General features: G+C 39.9%; 1 protein-coding gene and 1 long non-coding RNA gene across 2 annotated transcripts; one reads left to right on the plus strand and one right to left on the minus strand.

Annotated features, from left to right (window-relative positions):
• The first annotated feature begins 858 nt into the window (after positions 1–858).
• On the plus strand, positions 859–2,387 carry LOC102298806. Its single transcript, XR_315487.3, has 2 exons — positions 859–1,593; positions 1,704–2,387. It is a non-coding gene; the product is annotated as an uncharacterized LOC102298806 (long non-coding RNA).
• Positions 2,388–4,277: 1,890 nt separating this feature from the next.
• LOC102298476 (Golgi phosphoprotein 3) lies at positions 4,278–9,824 on the minus strand. The gene is made up of 5 exons (XM_005917312.3): positions 9,407–9,824; positions 8,787–8,918; positions 8,420–8,534; positions 7,651–7,811; positions 4,278–6,880 (listed from the first exon to the last, which is right to left on the minus strand). The coding sequence occupies exons 1-5, from the start codon at positions 9,617–9,619 to the stop codon at positions 6,617–6,619; spliced, it is 885 nt and encodes a 294-aa protein (XP_005917374.1). The 5' UTR covers positions 9,620–9,824; the 3' UTR covers positions 4,278–6,616.
• Positions 9,825–15,764: the final 5,940 nt, after the last annotated feature.

Genomic DNA, 15,764 nt, shown 5'->3' on the forward strand with positions numbered 1-15,764 from the left:
GTGTTTGGCAGCCACTTGGCTAAACTGCTGACTTTTACTTAGCTGAAACTTCATTAGTTGCCTTCAGTGTGGCTTTATTGATTATTTGTGGCATAGAGGCTGGAAGCAGGTTTAGAAGATTGGTACACTGTGGTCATCGAGACTCAGGCCAGGCAACAGTTTTCGAATATTCTGCTGTCTAATCATGGCAAGCCACTGGGAGTTGAGGCCGAAATTTCCTCTTTTGCTTTAAGCTGAGTGGATATTTTCTGTTTTTCTTACTAAAACTCCAGAGATGGTGGCGTGTGGGGAAATCCAAGTAGATCAACAGTGTCTGAAATTTCTTGGCCAGCCCGTCAGACACCAACAACCACGTCACGTTTAAAGTCACTTTAACTTTCTTCCTTACTCTGATACTCGCTTTGACCTTTCACAGGCAGTCTTGACCTTGTCTGCATGCGTAAATGCATGGTATTAACAGACCCAAGATGCCACATACATTAAACATTTATATTGTGGCACTTTCAATAATCTAAATTTCTTAATCTTAAAGTTTAGACTCAGTTCTCAAAAGTAAATACTTTTTCCTTAAATAAAGAAATAATACTGCAACTCTCTAAGCGTCGGTGGTCAGGTGATACGACTATCGTACTTCCCATTTCGTACGAAAGGAGAAGGTATGCCCAAACAAGTTCACGGTGCTTTTACTAAGCACAAATGCAAATAGTGCACTTTTAAGGAAGAAGCGCAATGCACATATCTTCCACGTCACCAAGTTTTTCATCACCGTCTAGTGTAAACAGGTCACGTGCCTGGTGTGTGTAACGTGATTAGTGGTGTTGGCCTTGTTTGTTTTTGCATTAATTCAGTCACGGAAACTTGCGTGACACCGGTTAATGCAAGGTTTTGATGTAAAAGAAACATTTTCTGCAGCTGGTTATTTTAAATATTCTGTGTTTGTGTTTATATAATACGTCCAATGATATCTGTCCTGTACATGGTGAAAAGAATACTGTTTCTAAATATATAATCTTATCGGCGAGGTAGGACATAAAGTGTGGCTGTGAACTGTTGTCGTACAGTCTGTACTGTTTTCTTTATGGTTGGTTTGTGAGCTTTTTGCAGTTAACAAACTGGTCTGATGAAATGTTGCTTCGTGTGACACGGTGGAACTGGTTCAGATGTTGTTTTGCTTTCTATTTCATTTGGCTATGAGCTCATTCTGAGACTTCTAACTTTTTAAAAAATATATGTACGTGTCCATTTCTATTCTCCGTGTTATTCTTAAATGTGACTATCGGGGGAAAAAAATAGGGCAGGGTATATATCTTTAGCAAAGTGCAAACATACTAAGTTTTAACCATTTTAACCTTTAACACTACTGATTGTAGACGCTCGTAAACAAAGTAGGAGGAGGAAGAAGTTGACTCGTGACCAACGGGGGATTTCTTTCTGAGCATGTGTGTGACGTATAGCATGCTTAAAAGGCGGTCTGGGCTATCAATAGGTCAAACCTGTTCCTGAACATCAAGTCTCAACACTGAAGAAGCAAAACGATCCCGTGAAGCGCTTCTCGTTTTCGGACTATTATCGTTGAGAAAATGGCCAGCAAAGGTGAATATATAAACCGATCTGATTGAGGAAGTTTTAGTTAAGCCCGATAGTTTACTAACAGATTGCGAGCAATCGACTGATATGATCTAACCGATGTCTTCTTCCCTCAGACAGACCCTCAGGAGCTGCTGCCGCTGTTGAACTCTGCGCACGCGAGCTTCGTAAAGCCGGCGATGAACTCTACTGGAAATACAAACTGCTGGAAATACTTATCAAGCACTACAAGACTGTCGCTAATGTCAAGTGAGACATGATGTGAGAGCTCATCAAGAGGAAGCGTGTACTGTAAATCTGACTGGCCGTGAGCCTAACATTAAAGACGGGTCTCATATATAGACTCATAACTGGTGGCAATATGGTAGCCGTAAGTGGGATGTACATATGTTTGTGGACACATCTTGCTGGAGTCGCTGGATTTGGACTGGCAGTGGACTCAAAAAGGAAGACAGGAGCTCTCCAGAGGAAAACTTGTGGGATGCTGTTGATCCGCTGATACAGATCGGTGACGAACTGGATCGAACAGGAGCTTCAGAATGGATGATATCTGCTAAAGATGATGATTGTCACATGTATATACACCGTATACTATCTGTGGACATTCATGCATGTTGGCTCTGTTATAGGTTAAGGTGTAACATTTAGACTAACTGACTTGGACCTAAAGGAAATGACACTTGTGAATCTATAAATTCTGTGAATCTACTTAAAATGCATTTAAAAAATGTCAGCATAAGTGGAAGTGTGTCATAAATAGTTCATTAAAAGATATACATTCAGTAAATGTATTACTTGGTCATGTGTAGTATCTGTTTGTATGGTGGCTATGACAGAAAGCTGTTTGTGAATGTAGTTAAGAATACAAACAATGCACATTTTTTATGATCAGAAAGTGGTTAAAACTGAATTAGAAGGCTTACTGATGGTGGGTCTGTTATTAAATAGTATAAGCGTTGTGTTTTTAGTTACTTGAGACAGCTGGTGTCAGGTTCTGTAAGAGCAGCTGACGTCAAGCAAACTTATGACTAGATTAAAAAGGGTTTCTAACTCCACATCCACAGCTATTGTGCCCACAGCAGACATTCTGAATTGTGGTAGCAGGCATGAAAACAACGAGTGTAACACCAACTATCTAATTTCAGTGTTAGGCAGCAATCATGTGTCTCTCTGGGAACTGGTTCTGATCTAAGATTTAGGGGAAAAAACAAAACAAATTGGACTTGATTATCTGCTTGCCAAGTGCTGCAAACCTAACTAATCTGGAAACATTAGGCGTTTAAAATCTTTTGGATTCCAAACATGTAGTCGTGGCTCATAAGGCTTCACAGGTGTTGGGAGTACATCAGCAGGCAGCTGTCCTTCAGCCCAGGTTTGGGTCAAAGAGTAATGGATCTTGGCTGTACTTAACTGCAGACATTTTTAAAGAATTCATCCTGCTGGCATTCTTTCCGCCTTCAAATCTGTCTTATAACAATTTATTTACATGTCTAAGAACTAGCTGTATTTATATTTTTAACATTATACAGCTCTGCTTTGCTGCTACCTCATTTTAAACTGAATTCCCACCAACAATGGATTCTGTTCATCTGGACGTAGTGTTTCCAGTGGACCAAGCGTACATCTTTCACCTTCTTACATCGCTGCCATTCCCCAACTCTCTGTGGATGGTACTCATAGCCATTGATCGATGGTCAGTGATCAATGGTGATGACAACTTGCATAGTAACGATCATGAAACTGACCTCACAGGTCATTGTTGACTAGTGGTGATAGTTTCGGTCATCATGCAAATGTGCTGTTTGTAAGGCTGGGGAAACCTGCAGTCAGCTGACACTGAGGAAGTCACCTGGATGACTGAGGAAAACGCGACATCTACCTGAATGCAGAGAATTAACTTTTTGGGGTTTCCTTACCTGGATAATTGAGCATCTAGTAACACTATTAGGAAGGCCGGTGTTCTCCAACTTTGAGAATACGTTTGCTGTGAAATACATCGATCTGACAAAGTTCACATACACATTGTCAATATGGTACAAAATGGTGAAATTTCTGTTTAAAGCAGTGGTTCACAAACTTCTTCTGGCCTCAAAGAAAGTTGACTACCCACTTATTAAAAAATTATATTTATTGTTAAAAATACAAATATAAAATGCATCCAAGTTTCATTGTATTTAAAGGTTAAATAGCTTCAGGGAACCCTTTGTGTGTGTGTTACTTTCCCCCCAATAAAACGATTCACCTTAGTTTCATTTCATGTTTTCACCTGCACATCCCAGAAATAATTTGCTTCCTGATAAGAGTTAGGCAAGAAGCCACTCCCATGTTTGTAATGGAAACTGTGTAGCTGAAGCGAAGAGTTCACAAAGAATGATAAGGTAACATGAGATCCCTGTAATCATTGCAACTGGAAGTTGCAAAAGAAGTTTAGTCTGATGGGAAATGCTGTCGCATACCATTTCTTGGTTGAGATCACTAAAAAAACCCAAACTGTTCCACAAAGGTAACAAATTGGCTCATGTTAGTTAATGAATTTCAGAGACTGATGTGTAGGCTTTTAAGTTAAAGAAAGAAACTGATCAACTTTCTGCCATAAATATAATTTCTACAACCTATTATCAATTATTTGTTACCTACTGATTATTAGAAGCACACTTCTACCACTGAAAACAAGTACCAACATTTTTTTCCCCTTTGATCACTGAACAAATCTTGCAAAGGTTTATATTCACTGAAGAGATTCATCTACCAACTAGTGCTAGAAGAATGTGAATCAGATGATCTACCTAAGGGATCAAAATCTTGATAAGAGCAAGCCCGTTTTTAACCATAAATTCTGAAAGAAAAACCGCAGCAAAACATTATAAATTCAGGCACTTAAAGGATCCTTAGTTTATTTTTTTGTGGTAATACAAAAAGCATACAGAATTATAGAGGATAGGAGAGATCCCTTTCACTGAATTCAATTAGACCGTACACATAAAATGATTAATAATTACATACAAGCCGTTTTCTCTGTAGCTACATCCACAAACATCCCAGCCCTCCACCGAGAACAAGCATGGTCTTGTTGCTGTAAACGTGTCTCAACAGTTCTTCATACCCACTGGTACTGTGCAGGTAGAAAAAAGGCAAAAATAAAACAGGCGATGTAACTTCATACACAGACCACATTGATCAGACGGTGTTTTTATAATCATAATTTTACAATGAAACAAGTTTTTCCCAGACCAAAGCGTGTTTGGAGTTCATTTCCTCTCCATTAGACGTTAAGATGTTTCAGTCATAAACAGGGATTTACCAAAGACCCCATGTAACCTCCGCCATCATTTCCATGTATCAAACCATACAACATGCCCACAGGGGCCGATTAAACAGAACAAAAAGAGCATGTAATCATGAAATGACAATTAAGCTGAGATACATGGAAAGTCTTGACTTTCCATAACTACACAACACATTTTCTCACTTACCTCTAAAAGTAACAACTGGAATAAATCACATGATCATGTCAGGACGATTTCTTCAGAGGAAATGCAAACAGGTTATGCTTGTCGATTAGTCATGTGTGGAAACTCCTACACAAGACTTGCCTCTGACTTTCTGTTTTGTTTTTGGGTCGTTTTTTTTATACTAACTACGATGACAAAAGGAAATTCAACTAATATTTTTGTCAATTTTCAGGGAAATGAAAATATTGTTAAACCTAAATAACACTTCTATGTCTACATACCACTAGTTTTAAGTGAGAAAATATGTTTTTGTAGTAACTAAAATAGCTAACCTGCTTGGCTAACAATTCCTTAATATGTATAAGTAAACACTAATGATCACAGTAAGTGTCACAGAGGGTTTTTTTAAATATCCAAATTCGACCACTACTCTTTTCCCCCCTGCGTCTTTACATCTCGATTCACATTTAGAAATATAAGTAGCAGGAGCATTTTTTTTAATCACCAAGGGAATTATTTATTTTTTTGTTTTTTTAATTTTTTATATTTATAGAGCTGGATTGAGATTTTTTGTTGTCGTTTTTTTCTCCTTTACCATAGTTTCTAAAGTTTATAATCATCAAATCCCTTTGTCACAAGTGGGTTACACAACCCGAGAAGACACCTATAAATACTAACCTACCTGCAGGGCTAGCAGCTGTGCAAAAAGTTAATTAATGGCAGGCTACTCCAAGCATCGATCAGCAACATAAACAGAAACGGAAGACTAGCTGCGCTCTCTACACACAGAATGGACCCTTGAAAAACCAGCAAACTAATGAGAGCTTTGTTAGATTGCACATGTTAAATCTCTATAAGGGCCGAATGATCTCACACTTACTGGTGAAGGAACTGAACTTGTGTTTAGCCCCTCTTTCCCCCTCAAGAGGCATTGAGGGGAAAGGAGGAAAGAAAAATTAAAGCAAGGACAAAATGAATCTGACACAGTCAGGTAGTCTGTAATAATGGGAACCCAGAGATGCGTTCTTAACTCAAGTGGAAACGAACAGGTGGAAGCGGGAGACCTGCGAGAGCAGAAAGAGCGTTGCTCATCCTTTGTCCTCGCGTTAGCATGTGGCAGGGTATGGAGATCTTGAAGTGATGAAGAGATGACGTTTCCTCTGCGCTGAAGGGAAACTCGGCCCCAGTCAATATCTTCATATTCACCATGACTACTGTTGCCAGCTACTGTGCTCTCCGATGTCATCTAACGAATAGAAACCCACCTGTATGTAGTGTTGATGTTTGTATAAGTATATCCTTTGCAGTGGCAGATGATGTACCTCACTTGTGTGAAAGCAGCCAGTCGTTTCCATTTTAGAGAGTCATCTAGCCCGTCCCACTGTTAGCTTGGTGAAGCCCACCACCGATCAAGACTGTGTTAATATGGACTACCACCAAAATATCATCCAGAAGAGATGTCTAAACAAGCTCCCCAACCAAAACAGATTGTCTCATTAGAGTGAAGTCTGTCTCATTAAGTCCTTCAGCCAATTAAATAATACAGACCACCTTTCAGTCCAACCAATCAGGTGCTTTCATTTAGTAAAGGCGGCCACCACGGCCCACATTAGTTCATTGACATTGGGCTTAGCGCTCTCTTTCTCGGGCTCCAGCTCTAGCAGAGTGTGAACCCTCTTCATGGCGAGGTCGTACTGTTCGTCTTGGAGCGGGGCAAAGGCATTCTCAAGAACATCGGACGAGTGAGCCAGCAGAATCAGGGCCAGAACCCGCTTGTCCATGCGGTGGGGATCGTTGACCCACTTCTCCAAAACAGAGTCCTGGACCTTCTTGACAAGGCGCTGCAGGTAGTAACAGTAAATAGTATAGAGTTTTATAGTTAGAATTAATGTGAATTAGATTCAATTAGATCATTACACTATTCAGGCTCTAACTCGGAATCTGTACCACACCATACCTTTATTATAAAGCACTTGAACATAAAACCAAAGTTCACACAGTTCTGCACGTATACAAATATCATAAACAACAAAATAAATAATTAAATAACTAAAATAAAAACTTTTTTTTTAAAAAGTCACATTTGTAGCTTCATGTTTAGCAAGACTTTAACCCCTTCAGCAGTCAGACAGGAAGTTTGCTTTAGCCTCTCGAGGCCGGAAACTAAACAGTTGGTTTTTTGCATAGAAGGTTATGTTACAGCTAACTAATAAGCATATATCGCTGCCAGACTTCTTGTCCTCCTATAGCTGCTTGTTTTAATGCTAGACCAGAATCAAGGTTGTTAACTATACAACCATGAAGTGAAAATGATTTGCCATCCAGTTAAAATATGAGAGAATATATAAGAGGGGAATATTACCCCTTTTGCACAAATACTTGTGCAGTTTGTCAACTCTACTTTAACTGAATCCAGTGAAGAAAAAAAAAAGTGCAAATATAGGTCAAACCTCTATCAAATGAAGTTGAGGGTGTGACTAACATGCTCCTAAATAGCTGACAGTTCCCGCAGGCAAACTAAAAAACACAAACCTCCCCCACTAATGATATGCAATGATGCTTGAATCAAAATTTTGATCATGATTGCAGAACAAAGTGAACATTTGCATACCTGTTTAATGGTACTGTTGGTAAGCGGATGCGTGGTCATATCAAAAAGCAAGAAGTTCTGCTTCTCTGTGGTGAGGACACCTTTCTCCACCAGGTTTTTGGCCAGACGTTCTCTGACATTTCGCAGCTGATAGTGCAGCTTGAGCGGATTCCAGGTCTCGCCTATGTGACAACATTGAGATGGGCTTTCAGACGCAACAAAATAAATGACGTGCATGCTGAGGTCATTTTTCCCCTTTAAGGTTCTTAGCTGAGAACAGGAGCCAAAAATGCTTCCTGTGTTGCTTTTATAAAGGATGCACCCATTGTTATATTTTGTTACATTTTGCAGACTGTGACAGTGCACAAAATGTAAATGTATTTTAATTAAAAATAAATGTTTAAAGTGTAATAAATCTTCATCATTACACAGTCTTTTGATATTTATCCATCTTGGAAAAGTTTTGGGACTACAGATAAACGCTAGCTACTGCCATTGGTGAATGTCATCTCACACAACGAACACCAAGACTGACATCTACTGACAGATTGGTGCATCCCTAATTATCTACTGCATTTCCAACAATTGCCACTTGGGGCACTACAAGGTGTTTTTAAAACAATTTTAAAAATCAATTAATCCTGCTACTGACAAATGTGACATTACATTGCACATAAGCAAGCAGTACTCCTCCGCCCCAACATTTTAGACACCTATGTGACCGAAAAGGTGAAACAATAAGCAGATCACCACTAGGTTTGGCTAACAAATACAGCAGTCCTTAGCTCACCACTCAGTAGCTCTATCCAGCTCTGGACATTCTCTGGAGGCTGAGTTTCTTTAATGTGTTTCAAGGCCTCATCCAGCAGCACGTCTCCTGTTGGAGCATCTGACTTGCAGATCACCTTGCCAGAGAAAGGTAAACATTTTAATAATGATGGCTGCTGTCTGTGGAATTGTGATGTAGGCACATCCTGTGTGAGGAGGAATTACATAGATAACTAGGTGTAAATCTCCCGACAAAAAAATGCTTCCTTCTTCGTCAGAAGAAAAGCAAACAGTGTCAAGTGTCCACTACGTCAAAGCATTTAACCGGACAAACTGGTCCTTTTCCCCCCTACACACACGCACAAACATCGCAATATAATAGTTCTCACCTTTCTTGCCAGCAGGCTTTTCCTTCGCACACCGGACGCCTCCAGCTGTAACCTCCCTCTGAGAGCCAGCTCTACAAGCATACAACCTCGAAGGCCGGAAGAAATACAGTCGTTCCAGAAAGACGTGTAGCCCTGGGTGGAGAAAAAAAACACACTCGCTAACTTAGCTGACGTGTTGGAAGGAGCTGAAGCAAAGCGAGATGAAAAGGAAAGCGGTGACTCGCTGGCGAGTTGTCAAGTGAACGCTTGGAGAAACCCGAGCTAAGAAGCTCAACAAACCTGATAATTGTTTTCACTCTCCACCACCCCCCATTTTTTTCTGTAACCTTACGAGCCAACAACAAAACGCAGCGCAAAACATTTCGATGCGCTTAAATACAAGCTACATGACATCTGCTAGCAAGCTTAGCAACGACACACTGTGAATCAATACACTTCCAGATGTGCTACATGAACACAGCATTCCGGGAAACTTTTAACTAGCGCTTTAATAAACCAGAGTTGGCTTTGTTGACAACCACGACTGGTGACGCACAGTAAACTCTAACATTAGTTAATGTCAAGTGTAGCGACTAAGTTACTAGCCAGCCTGCTAAGCTGGACTGCAAAACAGCGCTCACCTCTCGGTCCTTGAGGCCCAAGAGCAACACTTCCTCCATTAGCGTCAGTCTGGTCTCCTTTGAGTCCCCTTTGTCGTCGTCTTCCTCCTCCCCGCGGCGCACTTCGTCCTCCTCACCGCCGGACTCCTTCTCCTTTTCGGCGGCGGCGGCGCTGCGAATGGCCTCGGTCCGCCGCTGGACGAGGCCCGATGTTCTCTGCGTGAGAGTACTCATAGCTGATGCCGAAAAACGATAAAATCCGAAGAAAGGCGCCGACTTCGACCAGCAAGAGAGCCACGCAGCATGTAACCTGAAGGTTAGAGGTGAAAATCGGAAAGCGGTGGACCGATCGAGCGAAGCCGACGGCTAACGTTCAGCTGGGCTCGAGATTCCTGCAGACTCTGCCCACTTCCGGATCCAACATGGTGGCAGGTGACGTAAAAACGTGGCCTGGAGTGATCCGCGGACGCCTCCGGCCTCGTGCATACAACAGAGCACAGCGGGAAATGTGTGCTACATAACCTCTGAGCTGCCCCATAAACTGATTACATTTAACGACAAAGGCTATGAATTATTCAGAGGAAATCTTGTTTTGTAGAGCCCTAATTTAAACAAAAACAATGGATGCTGAGTAAAGCGTTTTAGGAAGAAACTCAAAATACTTTAAAGATGCAAACAATTAGATAAAAATTTAAAAATGGCTGTCTTAATCATTACATTATTTAATCTCTAATGACGAGTAAAGGAAACCAAATAACACATGATAAAGGCGAGCTCAGTCTAGGAAAAAGTGTTAAAAATAGCCAGAGCTGGTCATCTATAAACTTTTACTGTATGAAGAATTAGCCTACTTCTATATTAGTGTTGTTGGTGGGGTTTAAAAATAAATAAATAAATAATGATAAAAAAAATTGGCATTTACGATCTATTCTCTTGTTATATACACTTAATTATTGCACCTTCAATAGATCACTTAAAAAGAATTCTGACCTGGGAACAATTATATATGCTTAAACTAAAGTTCTATTGTATATACTTAATTAATTCATCTATTTCTTTACTTATTACCACAGCTGAGGTGCTTTGATGAGTTAAATTATTTAAATATTTGATCAAGCAGTGCTGGTAACTGCAGCTTTTAATTGTAGCAAGACCCAAGCTAATTTTTAAACTGTAACATGCAACATGTATTGCAATTTGCACTACACATTAGTATTATATTTAGGGGAAAAAAAATGCAAACTATACATTGGAGAGTTTACTTAGCTCGAACGCTATATGATTTAATATAGATTCTCAACACAAGGTGGCAGGCTATGCGTAGGAAACATGACCAGACTGATTATGTCCTCCCCCTGCTGACCTCGGCTTCTCTGTGTATGATGATGAACACTGATTGTTTTTCTTTCACATGAAAACGCACTGATACTAAATTTAGACTATGTGCATGATAAAAAAATACTATAAACTAGGTTATTATTATTCTGTTTACAAGTTATTTCCTATTTTCTTACCTATGTTGGCATCTTTAAGCATGAGGGTGCTGACTGTTGCCTTTAGCAGCTGTTGGTTATTATTGTTGTTACTCATCACTGGGAGAGATACATCTTGGATTATAACCTTGCTCCACTCCCATTTACTGCACATAACTGCCCTCGGTGATGTAAGAGTGGCTGGACTATCATCTTTTTTTATGGCATGTGTTGTGCCATATAGTGGAAAAGCCACATATGGAACTAATATTATAAATGAGCCCACATGCCCAAAACGTAAATAGAATGCAGACTTTATTCATGCTAGTTACACGTGTGACTTCCCAGCTATGAGGTCAAGAAGACATTATACAAATAACAAACAGACATATCTACTAGTCTAACTCCATTAAATAAAAGAACACTTTTATATACGTGTAGCCGCTAAACTGGTGGACCTAAATCTTCACCACCACGTCTGTATACATACAAGTAGAAAGGGGAGTGAGTGGGTCAGCGCTCAGAGCACAGAAACTTAGCTGGCTTCAAACACACTATTTATTTTCCATTAAAAAAACAAAACAAAAAACAAAACAAAAAAACACAGCCAGAGTCAAATACAAGCTAAAATCCCCGTATACAAAAAAAAATAGTGTTTGCAACCCGCTAAAAACCCGGCCGGCCGGAATGATTTAAACACTAAAAACACAAAGCTGAATGAATGTTTTTCCCTATGCTAAAAACTCCCCCCAGGGTCCTAATTCTCACAGTCCAGCAACACGCGGGCAAATTCTCCTGAGCTGAAAGAGACAGGAGAGGAACTTCTCTTCCGGGATGGGGAATCTCGCCAGCAGAAGACCAGGGAGGAGGCTCCTATCTCCACCTGACGGTGCGCGATCGTGCAGTCCAGCCACTCTCCACACCCGCGCACGGCCTCCCTCGTAGCTCCGCCCTGAAACAACAGACACGGGCAACGTTGTCGGCGCAGCCGCTGTCACCCTTCCCCGGCAAAGCTACTCCTAGCGCCCAACAGTGGGAAAGCGATACTCACAGATGCAGGCAGAGGCGTACCCCTGCCCTACTGTGGATTTCACGCGTCGCCTCCCACGGTCGCTATTCTGCCCTACTGTGGATCGCCGGGTTATGCTGGCCGATCGCTGAATGTCTCATGGCGCCCCACAGTCAGGCCGGAGGTCCTTCTGTTCATATGCTGGCTTGCACGCGTTTTGTTTCCAGCTCTTCACTTTTCGTGTGTCTCTCTTTCAGTCTTTGTGCTCACCATCTCCCTTAAGTCAGTTTGGCGGCTGATAGGCCACCTCGGGGAACGCTCCCACCTCACAGGTGCCTACAATTGTCCGCTTAATCCACAGTGGAATAAAAAAAAACATATTGTTCAATCAACACTAAACACACACTATAAATATGGGGATAAAATCATGCAATAGGAATATCAATAAACAAACATGCAATATCACTATTACAATAAAATCATGCAAATAAAATCGACACTATGTACCAACACAGTCTAATCCAAAACAAAATATAAAAACACAATTTTCCACTGTGTGAAATACTCTTGTATATTTTTCTACCTCCAGAATCAAGTAATTGTAGAAAAAAAATGAGTTGGAGGACTTTTTATATGGAAACACAAAAAGCATTAAAAAAGTCAAAAAAATCTATAGTGAAGTTTTATGCTGTAAGGTTAATGCCACTAAATTCACCTTCAGTAGCAATAACCTGAACTTACTCCTTTCTGTAGGATTTTATCAGTCTGTCACATCACTGTGGAGGAATTTTGGCTCACTTTTCTTTACAGCCTTGCTTCAGTTCATTGATGTTTGTGATCATTTGTTTATGCACAGTTCTTTAAGCTCCCACCACAACAGTTCAGTCAGGCTGTGGTCTGAGCATTGACTGAACCATTGCAACATCTTGATATGTTTTTTTCCAACCTTTTTGGTTGTACATTCGATCCTTGGGATCATTGTCCTGTTGCATGACCCAGTTTCAGCCAAGCTTTAGAAGCCCTCATATTTGACTCTAGAATGCATTGGTATACAGTGGAGTTCATGGTTGACTCAGTGACTGCAAGAGTTCAGGTCCTCTAGATGCAAAACAACCCCAAATCATCACCACCAAACCACAGTGCTTGATGAGTTGTTCATGCTGATAGGCTGTGTTTTGTTTAGACCAAACCTGATGCTGTACATTATGAGCAAACATCTCCATTTTGGTCCAATCTGTCGAAAGGATGTTGTTCAGAAGAAGCCTTTACATCTAAGCTGTGCTGTCAGGTTCTTTTTAGAGAGGCTTTTTCCTGGCAACCCTTGCATATAATCCATGCTTGTCTTTTTCTTTTTACATTGTCACAACCGGTAGCATTTAACATGCTAACTGAGGCCCGCAGAAACTGAGATGTAGCTCTTGGGTTTGTTTTGTTTGTTTGTTTTTTACAGCATTTCTTAGCATTATAAGATAAGATAAGATAAGATAACCTTTATTAGTCCCACACGTGGGAAATTTGTTTTGTCACAGCAGGAAGTGGACAGTGCAAAAGTTATGACGCAAAAATTAGAATACAATAAGAATAAATACAGTACACAGCTGTACAGAATAGAATAAAATAATATACTATATACAGTAGAATAAAATAGAATAAAAATATACAATAAGATAAAAATAGAATACGAATGCTATATACAACTGAGTAAAAATACAACGATGCCAGAAAAGATTATTGCACTTAGTGTTATTGCACATGTGTGGATGTGTGTGTTTGTTCAGTTAAAGTCTTTATTATGGAGTCTGACAGCAGTGGGGAGGAAAGACCTGCGAAATCTCTCCGTCCCACACCGTGGGTGCCGCAGTCTCCCACTGAAGGAGCTGCTCAGTGCTGTCACAGTCTGCTGCATGGGGTGGGAGACGTTGTCCAACAGGGATGACAGCTTAGCCGCCATTCTCCTGTCACTCACCACCTCCACTGGGTCCAGAGGGCATCCTAGAACAGAGCTGGCCCTTCGGATCACCCTGTTCAGTCTCTTCCTGTCTGATATGGTCTGATCTTGGGGGGAATTTTGCAGGGAAATCAACTACTGTAATAATTGATGCACTGTGTTAACACATACCTGAATGCCACAGCATACATTAATTCATGAATGGTACTTACATGATACTTATCTAATGATGATCAATTAATCATCAGTAATCAATTAATCAGGTTCACTGGACTGGATTCCCAACCTCTTTATTCCTATGGAAGGACTAAGTGTATACTTAGTTTTTCACTGGACTTGTTACAGTCCAATGAAAACCTGCTTTATATGTTGGGAAAAGGTTTTAATTACTTTCCTTAAAAATCCCCTTTTTCAGTTAAAAAGCTTTATAAACTGTTTATACAAGTGCATATTAAGTAAAAATAAATGCCTTCATATACTTTGTTGTTCAAAAAGGGTAATTTTGTATTTTAAAAAAGTAGCTTTAGAAGATGGACAAAACATGACTGAAAACATGATTCAAGTTCCTGAAAACAGGAAAGGTGTGAATATTTTTATAACATTGATTGGGCCTGATTGGGTTAAGATGAGGTCATTTAAAAAACATTCTTGAAAAGGCTCCCTTAGCTCTTATTTCATTAAGCGCCGTGATTATTATCAGAAAGAGTTCCTGAAAGGTAATGAGGAAAGCAAGCAATTCACTCTCTGGGCTGCATGTCTCATTAGGTTAGACGATTTATTCAGCCCACGTTGCGTCAAATTCTGGATTGCTCATCTACAATCAGTGACACCCAGGGTTATCAAGAAGTGGTTTGTAAATATAGTACTTGTGAATCACATTCAGCAACAACAACAGGAGACAAAGAATACAATGGAATACAGTGGATGACTGGATATGTAAAGCGCTTTGGGGTCCTTACGGACTAGTAAAGCGCTATATAAATACAGGCCATTTACCATTTACAATTATCAGCTGTGGATTACTGTGAGGAAATTAGTCCACTGAGGAAACAACACTGATTCAGGGAAGTTGAACCAAACATATAGAACAAACACGTATTAATTAAAATAAGTAATAGAAGCAATATAAAAAAATCCCTCAAAAAAAAAAAGAAGAAGCCTGTGGTAGAGATAACACGTGGCGTACATTTTTAAAGAGTAGTTTGCAAATGGAAACACTCAAATATAAAAATGATTAATACACTACTGAGTAATGGAAATAATAAAAGAACTGCTTGGCTTGTGGATAGGAAGAGCTGGGCATCTAACATAAGCTACTTTTACATCTAAGAAAAGCAAAAATGAATCAATTCTGACCATTACGAAAGTGACATGAAAAAGCTGCTTCACTAAAAAAGAAGTGTTTGAGAGTAAAATGAAAGTCAGGTTCAGGTGTATACGCACTCACACCTGTTCAGCTATTCATCAAGGCAAATAAGGCAAATATTGAAACAGCCAATCACATTGCAGGAGCATTTAGGAATTTAGACATTTTAAGTTACTCTGAATGTGGCATGGTTGTTAGTACCAGATTGGCTGGTCTGAGTATTTCAGAAGCTGTTGATCTTCTGGGATTTCCCCACAAAACCAAGTCTAGATTTTACAAACAAGAACTTCTCTGGTCAAAAATGTCTTGTTGATGGCAGAGATTAGAGGAGAATGGTCAGATTGCTTCAAGCTGATAGGAAAGCAACAACAACTCAAATAACCGTTAGTTATAAGCAGTGTTGGTCAAGTTACTTGAAAAAAGTAATCAGTAACTAATTACTGATTACTTCCCCCAAAAAGTAATCCCGTTACTTTACTGATTACTTATTTTCAAAAGTAGTTAATTACTTAGTTACTTAGTTACTTTTTAAAAACACGATTTACAACCTGAATAGGTGATAAAGAGATAGATCTTTCAGCCCA

This window comes from Haplochromis burtoni, unplaced genomic scaffold (assembly GCF_018398535.1).
Source record: "Haplochromis burtoni strain Fernald_Lab_line unplaced genomic scaffold, NCSU_Asbu1 Contig_23, whole genome shotgun sequence".
Classification (NCBI taxonomy): domain Eukaryota; kingdom Metazoa; phylum Chordata; class Actinopteri; order Cichliformes; family Cichlidae; genus Haplochromis; species Haplochromis burtoni.